The sequence below is a fragment of the Leptonychotes weddellii genome, chromosome 15 (genome assembly GCF_054177405.1).
Source record: "Leptonychotes weddellii isolate Sample4059 chromosome 15, ASM5417740v2, whole genome shotgun sequence".
Classification (NCBI taxonomy): domain Eukaryota; kingdom Metazoa; phylum Chordata; class Mammalia; order Carnivora; family Phocidae; genus Leptonychotes; species Leptonychotes weddellii.
The window spans coordinates 50,836,472-50,860,544 of NC_138383.1; the positions used below are offsets into that span (position 1 = coordinate 50,836,472).

The 24,073-nt window shown below is 52.2% G+C and overlaps 1 protein-coding gene and 1 long non-coding RNA gene across 5 annotated transcripts; both read right to left on the minus strand.

Annotated features, from left to right (window-relative positions):
• Positions 1-809: 809 nt before the first annotated feature.
• On the minus strand, positions 810-24,056 carry KIAA0753 (KIAA0753 ortholog). Of its 4 annotated transcripts, none has more exons than XM_081805912.1 (8): positions 23,286-24,056; positions 22,535-22,697; positions 17,375-17,981; positions 14,698-14,804; positions 13,605-13,667; positions 12,993-13,208; positions 11,142-11,352; positions 810-976 (listed from the first exon to the last, which is right to left on the minus strand). In XM_081805912.1, the coding sequence occupies exons 2-8, from the start codon at positions 22,625-22,627 to the stop codon at positions 960-962; spliced, it is 1,314 nt and encodes a 437-aa protein (XP_081662038.1). In that variant the 5' UTR covers positions 22,628-22,697; positions 23,286-24,056; the 3' UTR covers positions 810-959. The 4 variants fall into 4 exon arrangements, with proteins under 4 accessions (XP_081662038.1, XP_081662035.1, XP_081662036.1 ...); XM_081805909.1 differs by lacking the exon at positions 810-976 and adding an exon at positions 2,282-2,418; XM_081805910.1 differs by lacking the exon at positions 810-976 and adding an exon at positions 2,492-2,652.
• On the minus strand, positions 7,844-11,135 carry LOC145717447 (uncharacterized). Its single transcript, XR_014140669.1, has 2 exons — positions 10,878-11,135; positions 7,844-10,818 (listed from the first exon to the last, which is right to left on the minus strand). It is a non-coding gene; the product is annotated as an uncharacterized LOC145717447 (long non-coding RNA).
• Positions 24,057-24,073: the final 17 nt, after the last annotated feature.

The following is a 24,073-nucleotide window of genomic DNA, read 5'->3' on the forward strand; positions in this document are numbered from 1 at the left end:
ACACAGCATCGTTCAAGTCTTAGGGGGAGCCCAGCCCACCAGGCTGCTCCCTTGTCACCTGCGAGCCTCGGTAAAGGTGGGGCCCTTGGACCCCTTATCTTCCTGCTGGCCCTCCTCCCCACGCTCCTGCTTTCTGCTGGCCTGATCCTGGTCCCTTCCACTGTGCTCTCAACAACCCCTGCCCCATGGTAAACGAACAGCCCTTTTTCTTATGCAATTCCCCAGAGACTACCTCCACCTGACTGGCCCCTGCGGCCCCTGGAGGACCTGCCTCTCCCTGGCTTTGTGGAACAGGGCCTCATGACTGCGTGAAGTAACGTGGAGACAGATGGTAATGTCAGCATTATCCTCACTGTCCCCTGCGACAGTGAGATCTGCATGGTTTTATAATTCAAAATCTTGTCTTGAAATTAGGATTATTTTTAAATATTCATCCATTCAGCACAGATTTACTGAATGCCCGCCAAGATCCGTCAGGGCAGAGGCCCCATGCCAGCCACTGGACACTCAGCTATGAAGAAGGCACAGCTCCTGGCCTCAGGCCACTAGAATCCACTGTGTGAAGACAGGTGGGGCAAGCCTGTGACCCCCACATAGGACCACATGCCCACAGCAGGTTGGGGCGGCCCATGGGAGGTTCCCCACCCCCAGTCGGAAGGAGAAAGACACCAACAGGCTTCTAGACAAACATTCTCCCGTATTTCTCACCCAAACAAGCTTCTGTTCTTAGTGGGAATGAGGCTGCTGCTTTATTAGCTCTAAGCGATAGGGGACCCTCTGTTCTGCAGAGCACAAACCCCACCACGTACCACTTAGGAGATGCTGGTGGGGACGTGGGGTTCGGAGGCACCCAAGGGGCCCTGTTGTCTCTCACAGGCTGCTGGTTCATTTTCAGTCTGGAGGACACTGTCGTGCGCTGCAATCGGCTTCTGCTCTGGGACTGGGTTGGTCTACTTCTTTCAGCTTTGTGGAGTCCCTGCAAGAGATAAATACGAACTATAAAGCCAGATGGGTATCAAAGAAGCTCGCTTTAACCTCTGGCCGATGGAAGCTTCGGGAGTCCCCATGCTACACCAGAAACCTGCGTGGAAAGCACTGTGGCAAAACCTGGGGGCAGGTGTGCCTCATGCTGAGCGTGCCCACACTGAGCGTACCTCACACCGAGTGTACCTCACACTGAGCGTTTCCACACTGAGCGTGCCCACACTGAGCTTACGTGCTGTACTCCCACCCCAGGGAGGGGATGGGGGTCAGGGGAGGGGTGAAGCTGGATGCCCTGTCTTTGCCATCCTTTCATACGTATGTATATATATTTATTTTTATGTTTTTTCCTAGTGAAAGGAAAAAAAAAAAGAGAGAGAAATCACATGACATTCTTGGTTTACCCTAACCTCATCTATAAACTGGGAGCCAATTTCTTCCTGTGTTTCCAGAAGGCTGAATGGGCTCATGGAGGAGGAGCGTGCAGCTGTCTCTGAGCAAGAGCGCCGGCTACATGCAGACAGGCCCAGTCCTGCCTGCCCGATGACGCCCCAAGGGGCTGACCCAAGCCAGGACCTATCAGTCCCCGGGGGCCCCCTGACGATACTCAGGCCCGGCCGGCGGCAGTAACCACATTAAGGGTGTTCAGACTGGGAGGCAGTCTTCCACTTCAGTTACACTGTGAACAGATGCTTAAATTATACTGTAGCTTCAAGCCAGCTGGCTTCCAAACACACGGAGAGCCCTGACCCTGTGATGCCTTTCCATGCCGAGCAATTATTTATCAATATTTATCCTCAGGAGGAAGCGAATCTTCATCCTCTCCAATCTCACACTTCCAAAACAGAAGCAGAAGAAACGGAATTTTAGAAAAGCCTGCCCGATTAAGACCGTGGTTTCAAATTCAAGCGGATCTCACCAAACCAGGACAAGAGAGACACCCAGTCCTGGGAGCGGTATTAAAAACTGTTATTTTTGGTTAAAAAGGCAAAAACTACCCAGAGCCAAGCTAAGTCAGCTGTGTCTGGACAGTGGGCTCAGGACTCTGGCGGCACCACGGCCAGCCGGTGACCATGGACACGGGCGGTGGAAGGAGCCGCTCCGTACCTGAGGCAGCCTCGCCGGCGCCTGGGCCTCCTTCTTCCCGAGCACCGCGCTCCTGGCCGTGGGCCTCCCTGCCGCCACTCCGGCTCTCGCCAGGGCCAGTGGATCTGCCGGGAAGCCGGTGCTGTGGTCTGGAACTGACGGGGCTTTTTCCGGAAAGATCTCCGCACCCATCGCATCCAGCCCATTCTCCAACCTCCAGGTCGCTGCAGGCACTGCCCCAGGGGGACACTTATCTGTAGGACATTTCAGAAGGACAAACAGAGGGAAATGCTACTCAAGCGGGTGACAAGGATTTCCACAGACAGATAAGCTCCAGACATCTAACCCAGCCTGTAAATGGTGTGGGAAACAAAGGCAGACGAAAAATTATTAAATTTCCTTACCACCTAGAGCCCACTGACAAGTCCTTGCAACAGGCAGAGTGACCTTCCTCTAGGAACTCAGCTGCCCCGATGTTAATGATAAGGGAACAGAAGGCAAGCTGAGGACAAAGCAGAAGCTCGTACCGTACCCCCCCACCACCTTAGGGATATATGTGACATTCGTCAGGCACTCCTGGCTGCCCTAAAGGAAAAACAAACGGTTAACTGATAGAGATCACAGTCCTGCAGGACAGGAGTCTCCCTCGGTTTACAAGTGTCCTAGTGATTTACAAGAAAGAAGCTTTCTCATCAATAGCCTAACTTCCAAAAGACCCATAACTCAGTTTCCTGAAGCCCTAACATCATCCTCCCCTACATGAAATTGAGGGAGGTTTAGGCAGAAGGAAATGTAAGTAAAATTGAATTTCTTTTGAACCTGAAGCCCACTGACAAGGACGTGTGATAGGAGGAATGTAACATTCCTCCAGGAAACTCCCAATTGTCTTCATGTTAGTGCCTCATTAGAGGGGGAAATAGCCTTGGCTTGACAATAACCAGGTCTCCAATATCCTGAGAGTCTTCTTTAGCATATGACAGTCCTTCTGGACACCCCCTTTGTCCTCACCTGAGTATGTAACAGGCCACTCCTCAAGACCACAGGGCAGCAGCTCTTTCTGCCCACGGGTCCTGTCCCCATGCTGTAATAAACCACCATTATGCACCAAAGACACCTCAAGAATTCTTTCTTGGTCATCGGCTCCCGACTCCACCCCACTGAACCTCACCTATATTCCAAAACTGCATCATTAATACTTTGCTAAGAGCAAAAGGCAATTCTAGTCTGACCCCCACCCCCCAATCCTGTAAGTCTACTTTAATGTATAGAAATTCCTTTGGAAACTTCCTTTATCTCTAAACCCTCCAAGATATATGGCAATCATCCCCCAAGCATATGACTCACCTATATACATCTGAAGGGTCTCACGACTCAGGTTTTATTAGACGGTAATAAAATCACCTTTTCCCAACAACAGCTAGCCCCCTCAGGGTCCTGGAAACCTCACTTCCAAATTCCTTAGAGACTTACGCTATCCCTAACCCCCTCCCAAATTTAAAGTATATAATGCGCCGCTCCTCATGACCCCGGTGCCTCTCTTTCTGCCCACAGGTCCTGTCCCTGTGCTTTAATAAAATCACCTTTTTGCACCGAAGACGTCTCAAGAATTCCTTCTTGGCCGTCGGCTTCGAGGCCTAATAACATCTTTCCCAAATCATAAACACAGAGGCATTTTGCTGCCGAAGTCACTCCTCGCCCTGTGACTCCCACACGGACCCACAGGCCATGGCTGAAGCCCAGGCTCACCTCCCACAGTGCTCCTTCCCGGTCCCTCGGACCCCAGCCCTGACTGCCTGCCCCAACCACCCGGGGCAGACGTGCAGTACCCCATGACTAGAATAACGGCATCTCCTGACCAACCCCTTCTTTGTCTCCAGTCACCCCACGGGGCTACCAAACGTGTTTTTTCTAAGATGCAAATATTTAACTGTCATTTCTCAAAACCTCCATCCATCCACAACGTTCAACTGGCAGCGGGAAAATAAAACAGTCTTTAGTTGAAAATGAGATGATGTTTTCTACATAGAAAATCCAAGAGAATCTACACATAATTAAATGAGGAAGAGGGTTTCTGGATAAAAGAAAAAATATGAAAATCAGTATCATTCCCATGTATCAAAATAACTACAGAAAATATAAGAGAAAAATATCCTGTCTGCATCAACAACAAAAACGATAAGGCACTTAGGAAGAAATCTAACAAAAGATGCGTAAGAATCACAGAAAATATTCAAAGGTATTTTAAAGGACATGAAAGAAGATCTGAGTAAGTTGTTTTCAAGAATGGAAAGAACACGGTGAAGATGTCAATTCTCCCCTAAGTAGTCCAGCATTTCAAATGCAAATTCAATTAAAATCCAAGCAGATCTTTTTGTGGATTGAAACAGGCTGATCCTAAACTTGTGAGTACAATCCCAAACCAGCCCAGACAGCTCCAGAGAAGCACCACCAGGTGGGGGCGGGAGGGGGTGGATCCCCAGAGGCCCCCCACACCCCCCGTCCTGATGCAGTGCCCAGCACAGCTCCCAGCGGCCGGGGTCCATGGGGACAAAACAAAACACGGGCCTCGCCTCACACTCAGCATCACTTAAACTTAAATGAAATGAAGACAGAAATGTGACAGGAAAACTTGAAAGGTTTTAGAAGAAAGTACAGGAGAAAGGATGAAGTCAGGGCAGAGAAGCCTCTCTTAAGAATAATGCTGATACACTTAAATTAATTACAGCGCATGGCAACTTCCTTTCCGCAGGAAGACCCGATAAACTCCACAGACAGGCCAGAGTCTAAAGTAGAGATCGGTAACGCATGTAATGAACACAGGACTAATATCTAGAATATATTAAAACCATCTACAAATCTATAAGAAAAATACATAATCCAAGAGAAAAACAGGCAAAGGATAGGAATAGGCAATTTAGAGAGTAAAATCTGAACTGTCCATAAAAACATGAAGAGATGGTCACCAATAATCAGAAAAATCCAAACTGAAACAACAAAGTATGGTTTCTGGTCCATAAGACTGGGGGAGGGGTTCAAGGTGATGACCCCCAGGCGACCCTGGGGATGACAGGGGCGTGGACAGATGAGGGCGCCCAGAGAGCACCCAGGAGCCGCAGGTGCAGGAGTGAACCGGCCGCCGACGCGGGACAACGCGGTGGCTCTGATGAGACTCGCCCGGGCTGCAGCCTCGCCCAGGGACCCGGGGTCCACGCTCGGCCCAAGGGACTCCCACCATCAGTGTTTAGGACAGCGAAACACGGGCAGCGCGGACAACAAACCGTGGTCTAGTCACACGGGGAAACCAGACGGAAGTGAGACTCATAAAGCACAACTCGGGCATCAATTTAAACCCCCTGGGGGGGGGGGGGCCCGACGGCAGAAGGAGGACGCGTCCCGTAAGAGGTCATTTACATGCGCCAGACAACGTAGCAAAAACAACACACCGTCTATGGATGGACGCAGAGCAGCACAAGCATAAAAACAGGAGTGACCGTGGGTGACGGGGGGGAGGGGAACAGGATGGGGAGAGAAACAGAAAAGGGACTTCAGGGGCGCCCGGTGGCGACAACCACCCTCGGTCTGGAGCAGCGAAGACAAGGGCGAGCAGCGCTATCCGCTATCCCGCCTCGCACCTGCTCCCCGCTCTCTCGGCTCCAGCCGGGGCGCTCACATCCGGGCCTCCCCGCGGCACACACAGCAGGCGGGACTCAGCCACCACGGCTCTGCAGATGAGGAAGCACACCGCCAAGCGGCAGGGCTGCGCCCTCAGACTCCGGGTCCAGGGCCGGGCCCGTGCCTTCTGCTCTGCCGTCAGGGACGCCGGGACGGCTCCGCAGAAACACGCTTTCCCGGCTGCGCACGCCCGCTTACTGCGCCATGGCCCAATCACCTCATGATTTTAGAAATGGACGAAACTCATTTTTAATGGCCACCAAAGATCTGCTTTCTCAGCTAGAACCTGCCTACCACAATCCGATCCTTCCTTAGTAGCTTGAGATTGTCGTGAACTAAAAACACCTGCCATTTTTATGGCACTCAGTGATTACCCAGTTTGCTACTTACACCCAAGTCCGTCACGTAGGATGAGGACTAGCATCCTCACTTCACAGACGGAAAAATGAAGGTTGAGAGATGAAGTCCTCAGCCCAGGGTCACCAGTGCGGTCTTTCTGGCCCGTTTCCTGCGGGCATGCGCCTTCCTGCTCTCCCAGATGGGTTCTCTGGTGAGCTTTAGACAAGCAGCTTTCCAGCCGCTCTCTCCGACGCAGGGGCTCACCTTGCACTCATCAGTTATGGGCTCCTGTCCTCTTCTAGGCTGGTTAGGAAGGACGTCTGTGTGCAGGCCTGGCAAGTTGTGCGCGTCTCCCCCCGGCCCCCAGACGCAGCGTCCTGTGCTTGCTGCCGAGAAGCCTGTCCTCCCGCAGACACACGTCCTCCTGGGGCCTGTCACGCGGGCGCCTAGCTCTGGGCCCGCATGGGGCCGCCGGCCAGTTGTGGGGCTGTAAGGGAAAGGCGGGCCAACTTGGGGCTGAGTTCTACTGCCCCCCGGTGAACGGGAGAGAGCCACACGGTGCTGAGTACATATCTAACCGCAGTCCGGCAAATTCGGTTTTGTGACATCCACGTCAGAGATGGTGCCGCAGAATGAGTGGCAGACTGAGACGCAGACCAAACGAACATCGGTACATAACCTCCAACCCAGTAGGGGAAACAGTGAAACAGGCTGAGTTGACGGATATAGGAAATTACAGCACAGGCAGAGAAAACCTTGGCAAATGAAACACGCAAACTAAGGTTGAAGTCCAAGTGCGTCCTTCATCTCGGCAGACCTGACCGGATGAAACACAAAGCTCACCGACAGCCGCCTACTTACAAGAGAAATTCCTAGAATGGCAGCGGAGGACGGAGCCCCGGGAGAGGGGCGCTAGGTCTAGGCGCGCACCACACCAGCTCAGCACAGACGGCCATCGGGTGAGCGGCACCGAGGTTCGGAGAGAGGTGTGCGGCAAGAGCGGCATGGAAAATCCCCCAGGAGACCCACAGCCCGGAGGGCCCAGCATCTCAGGATGGGTTCAAGCAGACGGAGCAGAAACCCAATGAGAGATCGAGTCTCAAGCATCACAAGACACCTGAACAGACCTTTACATCAGCCATCTGCAGATTGCGTAAACGAAACCAGAAGACTACGGGGAAAAAAGCAGTAAAGGAACAAAGGCTGGAAATAAACCACGGATGACACAATTCTGTACACAGCAAAACACAATCTACGACAAAGTATTAGAAAACGGAAGCACAGCAAGGTTGCTCGATACAAGAAAATGCATAAAATCAGACGTCTATATATCAGCACGCACGTCAGGAGGTAAAGGTTTTGGTTTTTTTTAAGATTTTATTTATTTATTTGACAGAGAGAGACGCAGCGAGAGAGGGAACACAAGCAGGGGGAGTGGGAGAGGGAGAAGCAGGCTTCCCGCGGAGCAGGGAGCCCGACGCGGGGCTCGATCCCAGGACCCCGGGATCATGACCTGAGCCGAAGGCAGACGCTTAACGACTGAGCCACCCAGGCGCCCTGGGAGTTAAAGGTTTTAAAGGACGTCACACACAAGAGCACGGCGGAATAAATCGAGTGAAAGCTGCACTAGAGCGAACACGCACGCACGGTCTACACCCTACTGGGAGGATCTGAGGACACCTGAAACGAACGGAGGCCCCATCTAACTGAGTTAGGGTCCATATGCAGAATACTCCTACAAAGAACTATAAATCCATTTTTGAAAAAAAAAAAAGGAGACAAAGAAAATAAGGAAGGAAGAGAAGGAAAATGTGAAAGAGGGAGGGAGAGAGGGCAAGAGACTTGAACTGGCACTTTCCAGAAGGAGGCATATAAATGGGGTATAAACACATGAAAACGTACTCACACCATCACTCAAACAGAAAATGTAAATTAAAGCCAGAATGAAGGGCGCCTGGGTGGCTCAGTCGGTGAAGCGTCTGCCTTCGGTTCAGGTCATGATCCCGCGATCCTGGGATCGAGTCCCGCGTCAGGCTCCCTGCTCCGCGGGAAGCCTGCTTCTCCCTCTCCCTCTGCTTGTGCGCTCTCAAATGAATAAATAAAATCTATAAATCAATGAATCAGTCAAACCAGAATGACAGCCGGGGCTCCTGGGTGGTGCCGTCAGTTAAGTGTCTGACTCTTGACTTCAGCTCAGGTCTGATCTCAGGGTCCCGGGATCAAACCCTGAGTCGGGCTCGGCGCTCAGTGCGGAGTCGGCTTGGGATTCCCTCCTGCCCTGCTGCTACCATGCCCCCCGCCGCCCGCTCTCTCCTTCTCTAAAATAAATGAACAAATCTTTAAAAAAAAAAAAACCAGAATGATAGTCTACGCTCCTAGCGGGAGACTACACTTACGAAGACGAACAAGTGCAGGCAGGGATGTGTGGCAGTGGCCATCACGCGCTGCTGGTCGGCATGAAACCGGAAACGCTACTTTGAAAAAACTCTTGACCTATTACAGCTGAACAGACGTACCCGCTATGAGCTGCCCATGATACCCCCAGGAACGCATCCGACACAAACACACGTGCACACGCACCAGGAGACACACGAGAAGAGCAGCCTTCTTTGTAATCGTCCAGACCTGGGAAAACCCCGATGATGAAGACAACAGAACCACGGTCCACTCACACAGCGGGACGCGGCCACGAGCCGCACAAACACGACTCTCACAAAACATGAACGAAGAGGCCGGCCCCAAGAAAATACCCGTTGTGTCATTCTAGTCCTATAAAGCTCGTAAAGTTCCAGATCCGGCAAAAACCAAAGTACGGCAGAGAAAATCAGAGTACCAGTTAATCTGGGGGAGGAAGCGAGGCACGGAGATTTGAAGAGGGGACTGCTTAGTGCTTTCGTAATGTCCCATTTCCTGACTTAGGTAGTGGCCCTACAGATGTTTATTTTCTGATGAACTGAGCTGTAAACTCCTATTTTGTGTACTTTTCTATCTGTATATTCTACTTCAACTGAAACAGGAAAATTAGTTTACTGGATTCGTCCACACCAACACCGACGGCACGTTAAAAAATGCAACGTTAAAATCTTGAAGCTACTTTAAAACACTATCGACGTATATTTCTATCAGTTTAACATAAAAAAAGGAAAAAGCAGAAGAAAAGAAAATCTCTTCACAAAACTGGAGAAAGAAACAGAAGAGTATTTCCTCTGATTTGGCCCTCGGACACGCGAAAGCGCAACCGCAAGGCTCGCACATCAACAGATCCCACGAAATCCGGGGGGGAAATGATGGCCCGACTACAGCTATCACCCAATATTATTCTGAACTAAATTCTGTCCAGTAAAGAAGAAAGAGAAAAAAGAAAAGGTATAAAAATTGTAAAGAGAGAGGCAGAGCTTTACTTATTTGTAGGTGATCTCATCTATCTGGAAAAACAAAAGAATTAACTAACAAAATCTCATTATTCATCAAATCTAAAACATTAAGACATCCTTATTTTATGCACCTATGGGAAATTTTAAAACACTGCCAATTAATTGTAAGATATCATCAACGTAAGAACGCATCCCAATCTCAGAAATGTTCCACCGCACCCCTCAGAACCAACGAAACGCAGCGTCATTGCCACCCGGAGGTCTGGCCCACTCACACAGTGGTGTGGTCCACGGTCCCACGGCTCTGCTGGAAGGAGCGAGAACCCGCTTCGACACACAATCAAAAGACGATCCCGTTCACAGTAGCAGTAAAAACCGTAAAATGAGATAACTGGACATGAACCTAACAAGGAATCCAGGAGTTCCTAGTATCCCTACGTCAGGAATTCTCGTATGCCAAAAACCGTACCCTTCACCTGCAGGGAGGGAGAAAGGGCATCATGATGTCATTCCCCTCCCCCCAGGCCAGCCCGTGAACTCGAGGGGCCCATCACATCCCCCACGGCCTCTGTCCTGGAACCTGACTAGCACCTTCTAAATTCCTCTGAAGATACGCAATCTCCACCAGCAAAATTTGAAGAAGAACAAAGAGGAAGAGCCTCCTGAAATAGTAAAACACGTAAGAACGATTCTGCCCACAAAGTGCAGATATCTGTTCCAGGAAAGGGATCCTAAACCAAGTCAAAAGCATGTGACTGAGAGAAATATGCAATCCGTGCAAACCCAGAAAGGAGGCCCAGAGTGCAGGAAGACCCTCTACACATGTGAGAGCATGATGCCGGCCCCCGGAGGGCAGAGGGCACGCACAGAGGAGGGGGCACACGCCCGGGAGCACCAGGACCTTCCACCCCAGAGTCAGGACAGGACAAGACACTGGAAAATTCTTACAATTTCACGACATCAAGTACTTGGCAAGGATGTGGGAAACACACTCTGATGCTCACTGTTCACTGCAACATCACCGTGGGCCTGTTCAAGGGCAAGCTGGCTGACTGTCTAAACGTGCACAAGCCAGCAATTCTGGTTCTGGGGACGAGTTATTTATTACCTACGCTAAAAACATACACACACATCGCGTGGCTATCTGTGCATATGCGTGTGCCTATGAGTAAAATCTAAATAAACAAACGTTTAAAAAGCGGGGTTCTCACTTCTAGCTCTTCAGGAATCTCCTCTGGGTAACCTAAGCGTGATGATGTGGGAAGAGAGAACCTGACATTCCCCACCCTCCCCTACGGGGGGGACCCTCCCTCTATGGGGGACGACCCCCCTCTATGGGGGACGACCCTCCCCTACGGGGGGGACCCTCCCTCTATGGCGGACGACCCCCCTCTATGGGAGACGACCCTCCCCTACGGAGGGGACCCTCCCTCTATGGGACCCTCCGTCCACGGGGGACCCCCCTCTATGGGGGGAACCCTCCCTCTAGGGGGGGTCCTTCCACTACGGGGACCCTCCTCCGTGGGGGACCCTCCAGCCTCTCACCCAAGGGCGCACTCTGGTTGCTACTTGCTTCCTGGGTTCAAGTGCACCTGCTGTGGACCAGGTTTTAAATCTGACCTCCCCTCCACGCAGCGTCTGTGTGGGCCAGAACCAAACGCCACACGGTGAACGCCTCAGGACACATACCAGCAAGGAGCGTTTTTGCCCCCGAAGGCCATCTTGCTTCCTCTGGAAATGTCTCCTTTGCTACGAGGGGTCTCTTCTCATGCTTGGGCGAAGGACTCTGCCATCTCTCCAAGGCCCTGCGGCCACCAACAGGAAACCTGCTCCGAGTTTCCGTGACACTTTTCTTCACTTGTTTTGGTGACGGTTTCTTCTCCAGGAGGGATTCCAAAGCCTGCCATGAAACAGCCCATTACTGTCTTCGATTATCTCACCAAAGTCTGCTGCTGACCCCAAACCCGAAAATCAGGCCCCCAGACAAACGTGTCATTACACGTCCACATCTAATGGTCAATGGCATGTCGTTTAGCTGGAAAACTGAGAACATCTACTTAATTAATAAGAGAATTCTGCGTGTCCTTTTACACATTTAGCTCGCTGAAACCAAGAGCACAAAGAAAAAGAACAAGACTACTTTTAAAGGCATCCAAATCCACCATATTCTAGAAACTAACCACGGTCTTCAGAGCCTAATCCTACATGCTTTATAGATGTCTTAATTCTCGATAAAAATCTCATACACTCAAATGGTATTTTCAGTGGGCAAAGGAACTACGTGTAACATACCTTTTCATAAACCACGCCGCATGCCCAGGGCCGTGGCCACCCACCCACCCCACGTGCCCCCGTTCCTGCAAGAGGCACCTGTCGCTCATCAGTGGGCAGTGAGCGCCGGCCTCCAGCGGGACTGTGCAAACTGAAGACAACTGAGCATGGCCGGGGAGACTTAATCCAGGGACAGTAAGGCACGAGGACAGCAACCGTGGAGGAGCGGCCCGTCAACGGGACTGAGCTCCCCGCACTACTGACAGAAGTGTGTAAGAGGCATCACGTTAAGGGGCTCCTGTTTAAACTCTGGGAGGGGACGAGACAAGCCCCTGAAGTCTTCCCAGGAGATGAAGACGCGCCCACCATGTCTGCGAGGGGCCAGCGTAGAAAGCACCATGCGACCCGCCACGCTGTCAGGGGTCTGCACCCGACAGCGCTCCTGGGCTGAGTCCTCCAGGCACCAGCGCCACCTGCAAATCACACACGCCGTGGCGGCCAGGCTCAAGGAGGAGGGGCCGCGGGGGCCACCCAGGCTAGTTAACGTAGCCCAGAAGTCTCCCTCCGGTGCACCCGTCCCCCATGTCCCACCAACGTGAAGGTCGCTTCTCGCCTGTGGACGGATGTGGGGGGGTCGGAGCTGACTCCGGCAAGGAAGTCACGGGGACAGCATGCGAGGAGCGTCGGTGGCACCTCTGGGACCTTCTTCAACTGCAGCGTGCCGGTAATAAAGCCTGTGCGGCTCCCAGCACCGCAGCAGGCGGGACGGCACAGATGAGGGCCTCCTGTTCTTGCCGGCTCCGTCCTGACTAGTACCTGCCGGGGGACGGCCGGACGTCCCCAGCGTTGGCACGGCTTCAAGCACCTCTTCTTCCCAGAAGTCCACCGAGGCAGCACACGCACTCTCATCCAAGCACTAACCGAAGAGTGCTTTACTGCTCTCCTTTTCTGTGCTAATAGGTTCTCTCTCAATGCACGGTCAGGGATGGGACGTTCTGGTGAATCGACGGACCTGGTTAAGAGCCGACGCACGTTCCATACCCAAACCACCCATTCTCCAACAAGTGAGGTGCAACGTTACAGGCCAGACAGTAAGGCTGATAAGATAAAAACGAAGTGCGTCCTCCGTCCCCTGCAAAGCTCGAATTCAGCAGGTGGCAGCTTTGTCTTGTCTTCTCCTTAAACCCCAACGGAACCAGGCCACAGTAAGCATCACCTCCCTGCTTAGAAACAAAGCACTTTTAACAAAACCTGCCGTCCGATTCATACCTCAGTCTGTCGCAGGATGTCCATGACCACATCGGGGACGGAAGGGTCGGCGTCCAGCTTGGCGGAGCAGAGTGACAGCCGGCGGATAAGGCTGCCCAGCCCCCTACAGCGTGTAGGAACCAGGGGCTCCCCGTGGTCCGTGAGCTGTGTCACCAATGCCTGTAAGGCCCGGATGGCTCCTCGGTGGGCAGCCGCCAGCCGCGACATCACCCAGGACTGGCGGTGAAAGGGGGAGGGGGGGGCAGTTATTTCAGAATTCAGAACTTCTCCACATCAGTCCCACCCTCACGAGGATTTGCGGCCTGTCTCCTTTCTAGACAACGCTGTACTCGGACACTTTCTCACAGAAGGGAATTACGAAGTTCAAAGGTTTTCTCCGACAAATAGCTTTCTCCTTCCTATTGTCAGTTTCTTGCACCAGCAGCAACAGAGTCTGTTCCTTGGAGGGCCACACCAAGTGCAGGATATTTACGGTGCTCGTGCCCCCCCAGACCCATCTGTACGAGCACCGTGCACCTGCTAGTGCAGAGAACCCACACGCACAATCCCCACCAGACACTGGAAACGCAACTTATAAACAAGCAGTATCCACCATGACAGCCTGCGTCATACCTTCTTCGTGGGTCTGATTTTATGTGGGCTCAATTTATCCAACTCTTCCTGGATCTCTTTCACCTGTTTCGTAAAGGGGAAAAAGTGAAGACTTCAGACCCATCCACTGATCCGTCTTGTCCAAATACAATCACTGTTTAATTCAAGTCACTCGAAATGAGACAAGGCTCTTCACTCGTGACCCAAAGCACAGTCCCAGGCTTCAAGTTCATGACGGCGAATGGAGCACAGTGTCCCCCCCATCCCCTGGTCCCAGGGTCGCGGGAACCTCCCAGGAGGGAGAGAAGGTGGGAGGCCACGCTGCATCATGGGCTGCACCATGTCCGGAGAGCCCTGACAGGGTCAGATGCGTGTTCCAGAACAATCTCAGTGGCCACAGTGTGGAGCGAGGACTGAAGCACCACCCCACAACAACACGGAGCAAAGTCTAACTCAGCCATTTCTCCTTTTACAGGAAAACATTCAGCTTTTGGTTCAAGCAGTAAAGCCAGCCTGTGCCGTAAGTGACGGGAATAGAGTCGAAGGTGGAGCATGAGGAAGGCGCTACGGTTAAAAGACATCTAAGAGCAATCTATCTGCAACGTAAACAACGTGAACGCCTGCTCACCGAGACCCTCAGCAGGCCTCCCTCCTTCACTGTTCAACAAGACAACCGCACGATCTGCCGTTACTCAGCGTCTGGCCCAGCACAGACGGGAGGCAGGCGGGAAAGTGCCGAGGCCCCGTCCCTCTAACACCAGGGCACCAGCTGGGGTCACCGATCCACTGTCCACTCGAGTCTGTCCACAGAAATACATGTTCTACCAGCACTGTTTTCCAGGACAGGACTCACATTCTCAGATTCTCAAGAACATAGGACCCCAAAAAGCCAAAAACCACTCTTCAAGGACTTTGGCCCTATATTCACATTACACAAATACACATGAAGGCAGACGGCAAAAAGAAAAGAACCACTTGTCCACACGTTCAGGAAATTCAGGCTCAGAAACGCAACAGGAGTCACGTGGGACACCGCACTCGTGCTGCTGAGACCGGGCAGGGGAAGCTCTCGGTAGGGCCCCCAAGGCCGGCGGCCGCTCCCCCACTCCCATACCTGCTGCTGCAGGACATAGAGCATCCGGGCGGAGCGCACGGCTTGCTCCTGCCTCCGGACTTGGACTCGCCGCTCCTCATCTGGGTCCAAAGCTTCTTCTGCTCTATCTGAAAACAGTGTTTCCCCAAAAGTGGATTATACATACATACAGAAACGCATGAAAACTTCAATTATTCCAAGACATAATAAAGCTGAAGATCTCTAGTTTTATTAAAAACAAAACAACGGGGCTCCCACAAAAAATTCTCCACCAGCCAAGAAAGAGGAAGGAGCGGGCCTGTGTGTAACCCAGTCGGAAGAGACACAGGACCTCAGACCAAGCTCCCGCCACTCGGAGTCCCGGAACCAGACCCCGGCGGAAGCTTCCGCCAATGCCAAGCACCGCTGACTACTTTGAGATTCTTTCTACTGAGCCCAAACCTGTAACGCTGTCTATTTTTTTCAGAAACCCTTTACTGGCCTATTTTATGTTCGGCAAGATTTCTTTGATACTTTATCTCAAATTCAAAAGAGAAATCCTTTCTTAACACGTTCAGACTGCTCGAATGTCCAAAGCCTTGACATCTTTGTCAGGGAGCACACCCTTGTACCCACGGGTGCCCCACGTTTTCAAACCACGTGCTCGAAGAAACGGTTTCTGGGGGACTCTGAGGGCTGTGCGAGCATCCGCTCCCAAGCCAGTGGTTCTTATGCAAAATCCCAGGACACAAGTCAGAAAAAACCGTGTTTTATTAGTGCAAGTGTATTTTATAAACTCAAATACTTAACATTTACTGGTTAAGAAACCAAATGATGAAAAAATTTTGTTCTGAGAAAAGCAAAACTTTGAAATCGGAGTTCTGGGTACAGACACCTGCTCGCGGGGCCGACCAGCCAGACTTCTGTCTCGTGGGGGCCGCATGCGTGCGTGGATGTCAGGGACCCCGGCTCCGACGGGGCTCCAAGCCGCCACCCGGCAGGCGGTTCTGAGACAAGGGGTCTACGGAGCCGCACCCGGGAAGCACCCTGGGCATGTCAGGGCCCCCGGAAGGGTGGTCTGCAGAGGGGGCCGTGGCAAACCGCCCAGGCCACAACGAGCCAGTGCAGAAGTTTAAACTATGCACGGACAGGTTTTTACAGCTATTTGCCATTGTGGGGACACATCTGCTGTAATTCAAAAGGTAGGATTTGTGACAACTTGAAATTTTATTTATTTTATTTTTTTAGATTTTTTATTTATTTGAGAGAGAGAGAATGAGAGAGAGAGAGCATGAGAGGGGGGAAGGTCAGAGGGAGAAGCAGACTCCCCGCCGAGCAGGGAGCCCGATGCGGGACTCGATCCCGGGACTCCAGGATCATGACCGGAGCCGAAGGCAGCCGCTTCACCGACTGAGCCACCCAGGCGCCCACAACTTGAAATTTTAAACTAACAAATAAGCGAGGGGCGCCTGGGTGGACTGGTGGGTTAAGTGTCCGACTCCTAATTGTGGCTCAGGTCATGATCTCAGGGTCAGGGGATCGAGCTCCGCGCTCAGCAGGGAGTCTGCTTGAGATTCCCGCTCCCTCCGCCCCTTCTCCCCTGTCGTGTGTGTGCACGTGCTCTCTTCACACCTAAAAAAGTAGAAGAAAATAAACGAGAAATCACCCACACCAGTCCTTCCCCAGAGTCTGAGCAGCTCTCTGTAAAGGCCCCCGGCCCAGGCCATGTCATCGGGGCAGGGCTCCGTCGCCCGACAGCACGGCTTCCACCATGGGGTGCCACGGGGCGACCCCGGCAGCCCACACCGACACTCCTGTCGCCACCGCGATACGATATCGCACAGCACACTCGTCAGGAAGACCACGGGAGAAAGGTCTTCCTGACACAGCTGTGTCCTGTCACAGGCCTTGTAAACTCTGCAACAACCACCTTTCCCTCTTCAGCCGGCCGCTCGGAAGCTCAGGAGCAAGTCCTGTTTCCCCCGTGCCGCCACATCCTCCCTTGCGTATTTCTGTTGGGCTGCTCAGTCACGTTTATCTCGGGAAGGCAGCTTAAGCACCTCGTGGCATGTGCAACTGTCTGCAGAGGATCCCTACAGACCCCGGGGGGATCCTAGCAGTGGTCCCCAGGGATGCTCAACCCCCCACTCCTCGCAGCTGGGAAGCTGATCTCCTCTCTCCGACCCGCTGGGCCAACCCAAACTCGCCACAAGGAGTCCGTTCCCTACTCCGCAGGAAACGTGGGGCAGAGAGGGCACCGAACAACCGTGGGAAACAGTGTGGGATGACCGCACACCCTCCCTTGTGCCTGGTGGTCGGACGCCCCCCTCACACACACCCCCAGCTCCTGTCACGGCTGCGAGCCCATCTAAACGCTGCTCTGTTACGACCAGCTTTATCGAAAGACAAACATGCACGTACGATGCTCTTTTTTGAGCAAATTACAAAAATTCTGCCAAACGGCAAAACACGACAGGATAATTTGCGTTCGGGAGCCCTAGGGCCCGCGGGACGGGGCGGTGTCAGCTGCCTCTGCCTGACAGAGGGGCCAGGGCAGGGCCAGCTCCCCGGGAAGACAGACTCTGGCCAAACGCACGGCCCACCTGCCTCGTGGGCTCTGCTCACTGCGGGACGGGGGGTGGAGTGGGATGGGGGCGGGGGTCCTGGACGAACGTGTTGGACTATCCCACTCCCCCGCGGGGAGTCTAGGTGCTCTCACCTTTCTCAGAGACTGCTTCCATTTTGTGGACACAGGTGTTCAATGCCCTCTGGAGCCGCTGCACTTCCAGCAGGCTCTGGTGGCCGCCGGTCCTGGGGTGGGGCTCCGGCCCCGGGGCGCGCGTGGGCGGCGAGTGGGGCACGGCCGGATGGGACGGTGCTGGACAAGCTGTGGACAGGTACACCTTGGCACCTGAGCAGGACGTTCCCACCGTGGACGGCTGGTGGGCGCAGTGACACGTTTCCCAGCTCCTCGGTTCCTTCCTTTGCGCCCTGTGCTCGGGGATCTTATGCTCGTGGGGCCCCCACCTCTGAGAGAGCTGGGGCTCACTTCTGAGGCGGTGCTGCTTGACGTGTTCCTCCAGCTGTCTGCGCTTCATGTCTCTCCTGGCCAGGTGCACGGCGGAGCTGAGCCTCTCTTCCGAGATGATGGAAAACGAAGCAGAGCCGCTCCCGTCGGGACCATCCCTCAAACCCAGATCGTGACGGTGGTATGACTCGCTGTATGAGTCCTTCAGCTTCTCAATTCTGATTGCGTGCGGGCAAGAATAGCGGACTGCCAAGTTGCTGGAATGGGCAGGGACGCTCCTATTAAACTGCAGCTGGCTCTTTAAACAAAAACAAAAGCAAGAGCACATCCGTCTGAGGCCAAGTTTCCCAACTCCCACCACACAATCGTTAGCGCTAAGAGGTATTCTTCCGCACGGATGGAAGCAGCCACTCTCGTACGCCCCTGACCTCATCACACGCCCGTGGCCCCCGCCCACGTCACCAGGCCACGGTGCCACCCTCCCCTTCACAGAGCAGCCCGAGCTCCTCATGTCCCCCATTACCCACTCTACATGGCCTCAAAAGGTCAGGTTCCGGCAGAGACAACGCAGTCCGCCACGAGCTCTGCGGACACGGCTCCCGGACGCCCCACGCACAGGAGCTGCGCTGGATGAGGCCGTGTACCTGTCAGCTGCACCATGTCCTTGACCCCTCACCCGAGAGCATCCCGCTCCCCAAGGTCTGCGTACACCTTCACAGGCACGCCTCAGGTTTTGTCCGTTTGAACCATAACAGATATAAGCTTTGTTCTGCTTTCCTCTGAAGGAACAAAGGCATGTTTCCAGAGACTAACATTTCCATTGTTCTTCACGGTGGCATTCCCCAAAATCCCACAAATGGCCTTCTCATGCCTAAACTAGCTATAACCTTGCTAAGCATTTAGATGGTTCCGGTTTTTCCACTAATAGAAATATTGCTTCAAATAATATCTCTACACATTTAGCTTTTTTCTCATTTTAAAGAATTTCTTTAGGATGGAGTACCCGTTCTGGGATTACTAAGTCAAGGGGAACGAACAAGTTTACAACTGTGGGCCCCATGGCAGGTCAATGGCCCAAGTCCACACCTCCACCACGAGCCCTTTGCCCCAGGGACGGCCGCCCGGGCCTCATGATAAAGGGTGATCGTGTGTTACGTGACGAAGGGTCCGTTTAAAATGAGGCCGCTGTGGTAAAACTTCAGGAAAATATTTCGGAAACAACTTAAAAACCTCACTGGAAGTTATGAGAGAAAAAAACAAAGCGTTGCTGTCCGAAGGGTGCAGACAGCCCATTAGATGTACAGTTTTATTTGGAGAAAGTTTAACCTCCAAAAGTAAAAATAACCAAAATACCTGAGGGGGTGGATACGAGCACTAGAAAACACACATATAGGCGAATGCCTCTTGAGCCCGGCTAGAGAAAGGCTTTCTAACTAGGACTTAAAATCCATTTGCAATAAAAGAAGAGAGTGATACGTTTTGCTACATTAACATACGAATTTTATTTTATTTTTTTAAAGATTTATTTAGAGAGAGTGAGCGAGCACAGGCAGGAGGGGCAGAGGGCAAGGGAGAAGCAGACTCTCCGCTGAGCTCAGAGACCAATGCGGGGCTCCATCTCACAACCCTGAGATCATGACCTGAGTTGAAATCAAGAGTCGGATGTTCAACTGACTGAGCCACCCAGGCACCCCTAAAATACAAATTTGAAAAACAACAGGCCTGGGGCACCTCGGTGGCTCAGTCGTTAAGCGTCTGCCTTCAGCTCAGGTCATGATCCCAGGATCCTGGGATCAAGTCCGGCATCGGGCTCCCTGCTCAGCGGGGAGCTTGCTTCTCCCTCTCCGTCTGCCTGCTGCTCGCCCTGCTTGTGCTCTCTCTCTCAAATAAATAAATAAAATCTTTAAAAAAAAAAAGGCCTGTGGGGATTAAAAACACCACAAACAAAGTCAAAGAACTGAAAAATTGGAAAAAAATATTTGTAAATACAAAGGGCTCTCTAAAGAAATGTTAAAATTGAAGTGAAAAGAGATCAAAACTGAATAGAGAATGGGTGTGTGCAGGAAGGACAGGAGAGGTGGGTGAGAGGAGACACTCTCAAACGCCGTCTTGGGCAGGAAGGTTGGCAACCACGCTGACGTTTCACATGCAGCAGGGACATGGGGAATAAAATCTATAAAGACAAAGGAAAGTCCTAAAGATGAATACTAACAGAAACCAATGCACCAAACTGCTCTCATACAAATAAGTCAGTCACCGCTTACCAACCATCAGAATAAAAAACTGATTCAGACAAAAATTATCGATGAATGCTAAACTAGTTCATCAGTCTGGGGAGCGAAAGGACGCTAACATGGTCCCGAGGACGGACACTTGCAACTGCAGAGAAAAGCGAGAGCAAGTCCACAGGGGAGGCTGGGCAGACACGCCCTCGCCGCCACCAGGTTAGGACGAGGTCAACGGTGGGCGCCTCCCGACGGGGCACACGAGAAGGGCTCAGCATCATGCTGCAGTTTTCCCCCCACAAGGATGTAACAGGAGTGTCATTCTGAGAAATTTCAGACAAAGCCAAACTGACACAAAATCATCAAATAACTGGCCCGTATTTTTCAAGAATGCCAATGTCATGAAATAAAAAGACAGTCTCACAAAGTGTTCAGATCAAAGGAACGAGACAAACGTGGCAACTCACGCCACTCAGTGACCCAGGATTCCTTCACCGTAAAGGACACTATTGGGATACCTCATGAAATCTCAACAAGGCCTGTACATGAAACGGTAGCTTTATCTTAAGGTGAACTTCCAGATTCTGATCATGTTATTATGTAAGAGAAGTGCTCGTTTCAGGAAATACATACCGAGTACTTAGCGGTAAAAAGGCATCATGTCTGCAAGTTATACCTCACCAGTTTAGAAAATGCCTGTGTATGTGTGGTGTGTGTGTGCACATGGGTGTGCACGTATGTGAGAGTTCTGTGTGCACGTGTACGTGTGCATGCACACGGGTGTATGTGTACATGAGTGTGCCCGTGCACATGGCTGCGTATGTGTGTGCATGAGTGTGTGTGAGTGCGCATGTGTACGTGAGCGTGCACGTGTGCGCATGTGTGTGCGTGTGAGCACATGGGTACGCATGTGCGCACCCGGGTGCATGTGTAGGTGTGAGTGTGCACGTGCACATGGGGACATGTACGTGCGTGCGTGCACATGGGTCTGTATGTGTGGGCATGCACGTGTGTGCATGGGTGCATGTGCGTGAGCGCATGGGTGCGTGTGTACATGTGAGTGCACATGGGTGTGTGCGAGCATGCATGTGCACATGGGGGCATGTATACACGTGAGTGCACGTGTGCACATCGATGCGTGTGTACGTATGAGCATGCATGCATGTGCATGGGTGCGTGTACGTGTGAGTGCACGTGTGTGCAAAGAGGGACAGAGAGAAAGAGACACAGGGGACAGGGAGGGGAAATGTAATAAGAGGATTAACACTTGGGGAGTCTGGGAGAAGCATACCCAGAAATTCTATGTACTACTGTTGTAACTTTCCTGTCAGTTTGAAACTATGTCAAAAAAGTTTTTTAATCTTCTTGGTAAACTACAATGAGATATTACTTCACACCCAGCAGAAGGAACCCAATTAAAAAAACCACTCCAGGCTGGCGAAGACGTGGAGCAACCGGGGGTGCTTGATAGTTGATATGAACAGAAGATGGCACAGACCCAGGAAGAAGGTCTGCTGGTTTGTTAAAAAACTAAACATACACCATCCCCCATCCCAGCGACTTCACTCCCTGGTATTGACCCAAGACCTGAAAACACGTTTACAAACAGAGGTATACCAGGAAGCTCCCAGCAGCTTCATGTGCAGGAACCCAAACCAGCAGCTGGAGAACCAACTACCAGGGACACTGCTTAGCGTTTCAGAGCGGCCGCGCCGGCTGAGGAGCCCCTGTGCATCACGCCCAAAGAGGCCTGACCCACGAGATCACGTGGCATACGAGTCCCATTTACAGGAAGTCCTGGAACAGGCAGAATCCACTACGGTGGAAAAAATTACAATGACGGTGGCCTTGGGAGGGCAGGAAGGGGCAGAGGAGAATTCTCTGGAACAACAGAAAAGACCTCCATCCTGATAGAGGTAAGTGCGACACCTATGTATACATTTGTCGAAACTCAGCAAATGTGACAACGTGCATACGTTTTGATGTATTCATTTCAGGTGTAAAATTTGCATCAGAAGAAAAAATTGAAATTCTAAGAACGAGCTCCAAGAATGAATTCTAGCGTGTGACGCGCACGCTGAGGCAGGCAGGGTGCCCGTGTCTGCACCTGACTTCCTTATGTATCAGAGTAAGGTGGGCTGATGGATGGACTCTGGAGGGTGGACTAAAGGTCAGACAGGCAATGAAACAAATACCACGAAATCGTAATGCAATTTGGGTGTTCGCCGTAGAACCCAATGTTGTTGCATGAAGATTTTCATACATTCAGTGTTGGGGGGAAACACATTTTGGGGACAACTGGATGAAGCTGAGGGAAAACTGGTTATTACATAATATTAGGGAATGATTTTTCATCCATTTTGTGTGATAATGGTTAAGTAGAGAGTTTACTTTTAGGACTGTTCTAAAATACTGAGCACTCTAAAACATCTAGAAGGGAAGCGTCATGACATCTGCAGCTGCCTTTGAAGTGGTTCTGCAAACATCCGAGAGAAAAACAGGACAAACCGCTAACAACCGTTGAATCTCGAAGGTGGTTTAAAGGGTGTTTACTGTCCTTTTCCTCCAACTTCTGTTCAAAATGTTTCCTGATAAAAATCTGAAGAGAGAAAGGGAAGAGAACTACCTGGGCCTGAAGTGTCCTGGGGTCACTCCTCCCGTGTAGCTGGACGCAAGGTGCTAGATGAGCGCAGGCGGAGGCTGGCCTGCCCGGGCCCATCCCGTCAGAGCGCGCGGGACGCTGCGGAGAGCCCAGCCACCGGCCGGCACTGCTCTCCCACAGTCATTGCCTAAAACGAGAGAAAGCCACTTCAGACCAACAGCATTCAAACACAGGGGAAGAAGAAGTTAAACACAGCACCATGCTCATGCAACAACATTCTAGAGAAGTCCACAGCAGCCTCATGTGTAACAGCGAGGGCTTCGGGACAGGTACAAAAGCATCTTCCCTTTTGATACCCTATTTTCTGAGAGAATACGGGGAGCACTATTCTAATGACTAGCTGTTGAGCCATTCCAAATCTCAGATCTCAAGGGTCACCAGGAAGACAGGAGCTCCGCTACAGTAGGCGAGCAACTGTCCAGCAGGGTAGCTTTACGGACAGTCCACGTTCACAAACCCCAAGCCCTAGTTAGAAAGCGGCCTGCTCTACTCTCCCGGGTAGCTCAGGTCAGAACTCTGCAGGACTCTAAGGAAGCCTGCGGGAGGATCAGAACGCCCAGACTTAGGGCAGATCTGCCGCTGGAGGCCCCCCGCCCACAGTGGGCTAAGACAGGAAGGTGTTCTGGGAGTTGATGTGGGCTACCCCCCCCCGACACTTTGTTACCCCTGCACTCAGCATGAGCTCGTCATGATCTCGCCTCACGTTGTTATTTACCTATGTCACGGGGTAAGTCTCATCTTCCCGGCTAGACAAGGCTCCTGGAGGGTAAGGACCTGTCTTGCTCTTCTCTGATATTTCCCACAACACTGTGCTTGGAGCATGGCAGACACTTTAACTCAACACTTGCTGAATTAAGCTGATTTTCCATGAACTGACTAGTTTTCAATGTACTGGGGTATTTGTTCTGTCAAAGAATCCTACAGTAAATCAATGGGGAAATCCAGGTCTTAAGAAAAAATCCCTAATTTCAGCTTTTGCATAAACCCCAGGTTTGCAGACAGGATTTGCTTCAAGACAGACGCATCGGCAGGAACATCAGGGCAGCTGTTCAAGATCCCCTACTCCCAGGGCTGTCGAGACGCGAGGGCAGGTGAGCGAGGCGGCCCCGCTGCTGCCTGAGAGCCCCCACAGTCCGGGGGCTGCAGCCGTAGGGTCAGGCGGCCCACAGGGTGGGGCCGCGCACGCACGAGTCTGTCGAGGCCGGGGCCAGCACTTTCCCACTCTCCGCTAGGAAATACTAGGTGACCCCTCAAGTGACGCCACACACACACACACCTGCACGCACATACACAAACACACACAGTCCAGGGACACCCACCCCCACACTGTCCCCCTGTACAAATGCCTGGGACACCCCTCTCTTTGCAACCTGTCCCCACCCCACTGCTCCAGGAAACCCAGTTTGTCACCCAACATCCCCTAGAACATCGCTACGAAGCCTCTCTCCCTGATCCTGAGACACCCCTACAACCTGTGTCTTGGTCCATAACCCAGGCCACACC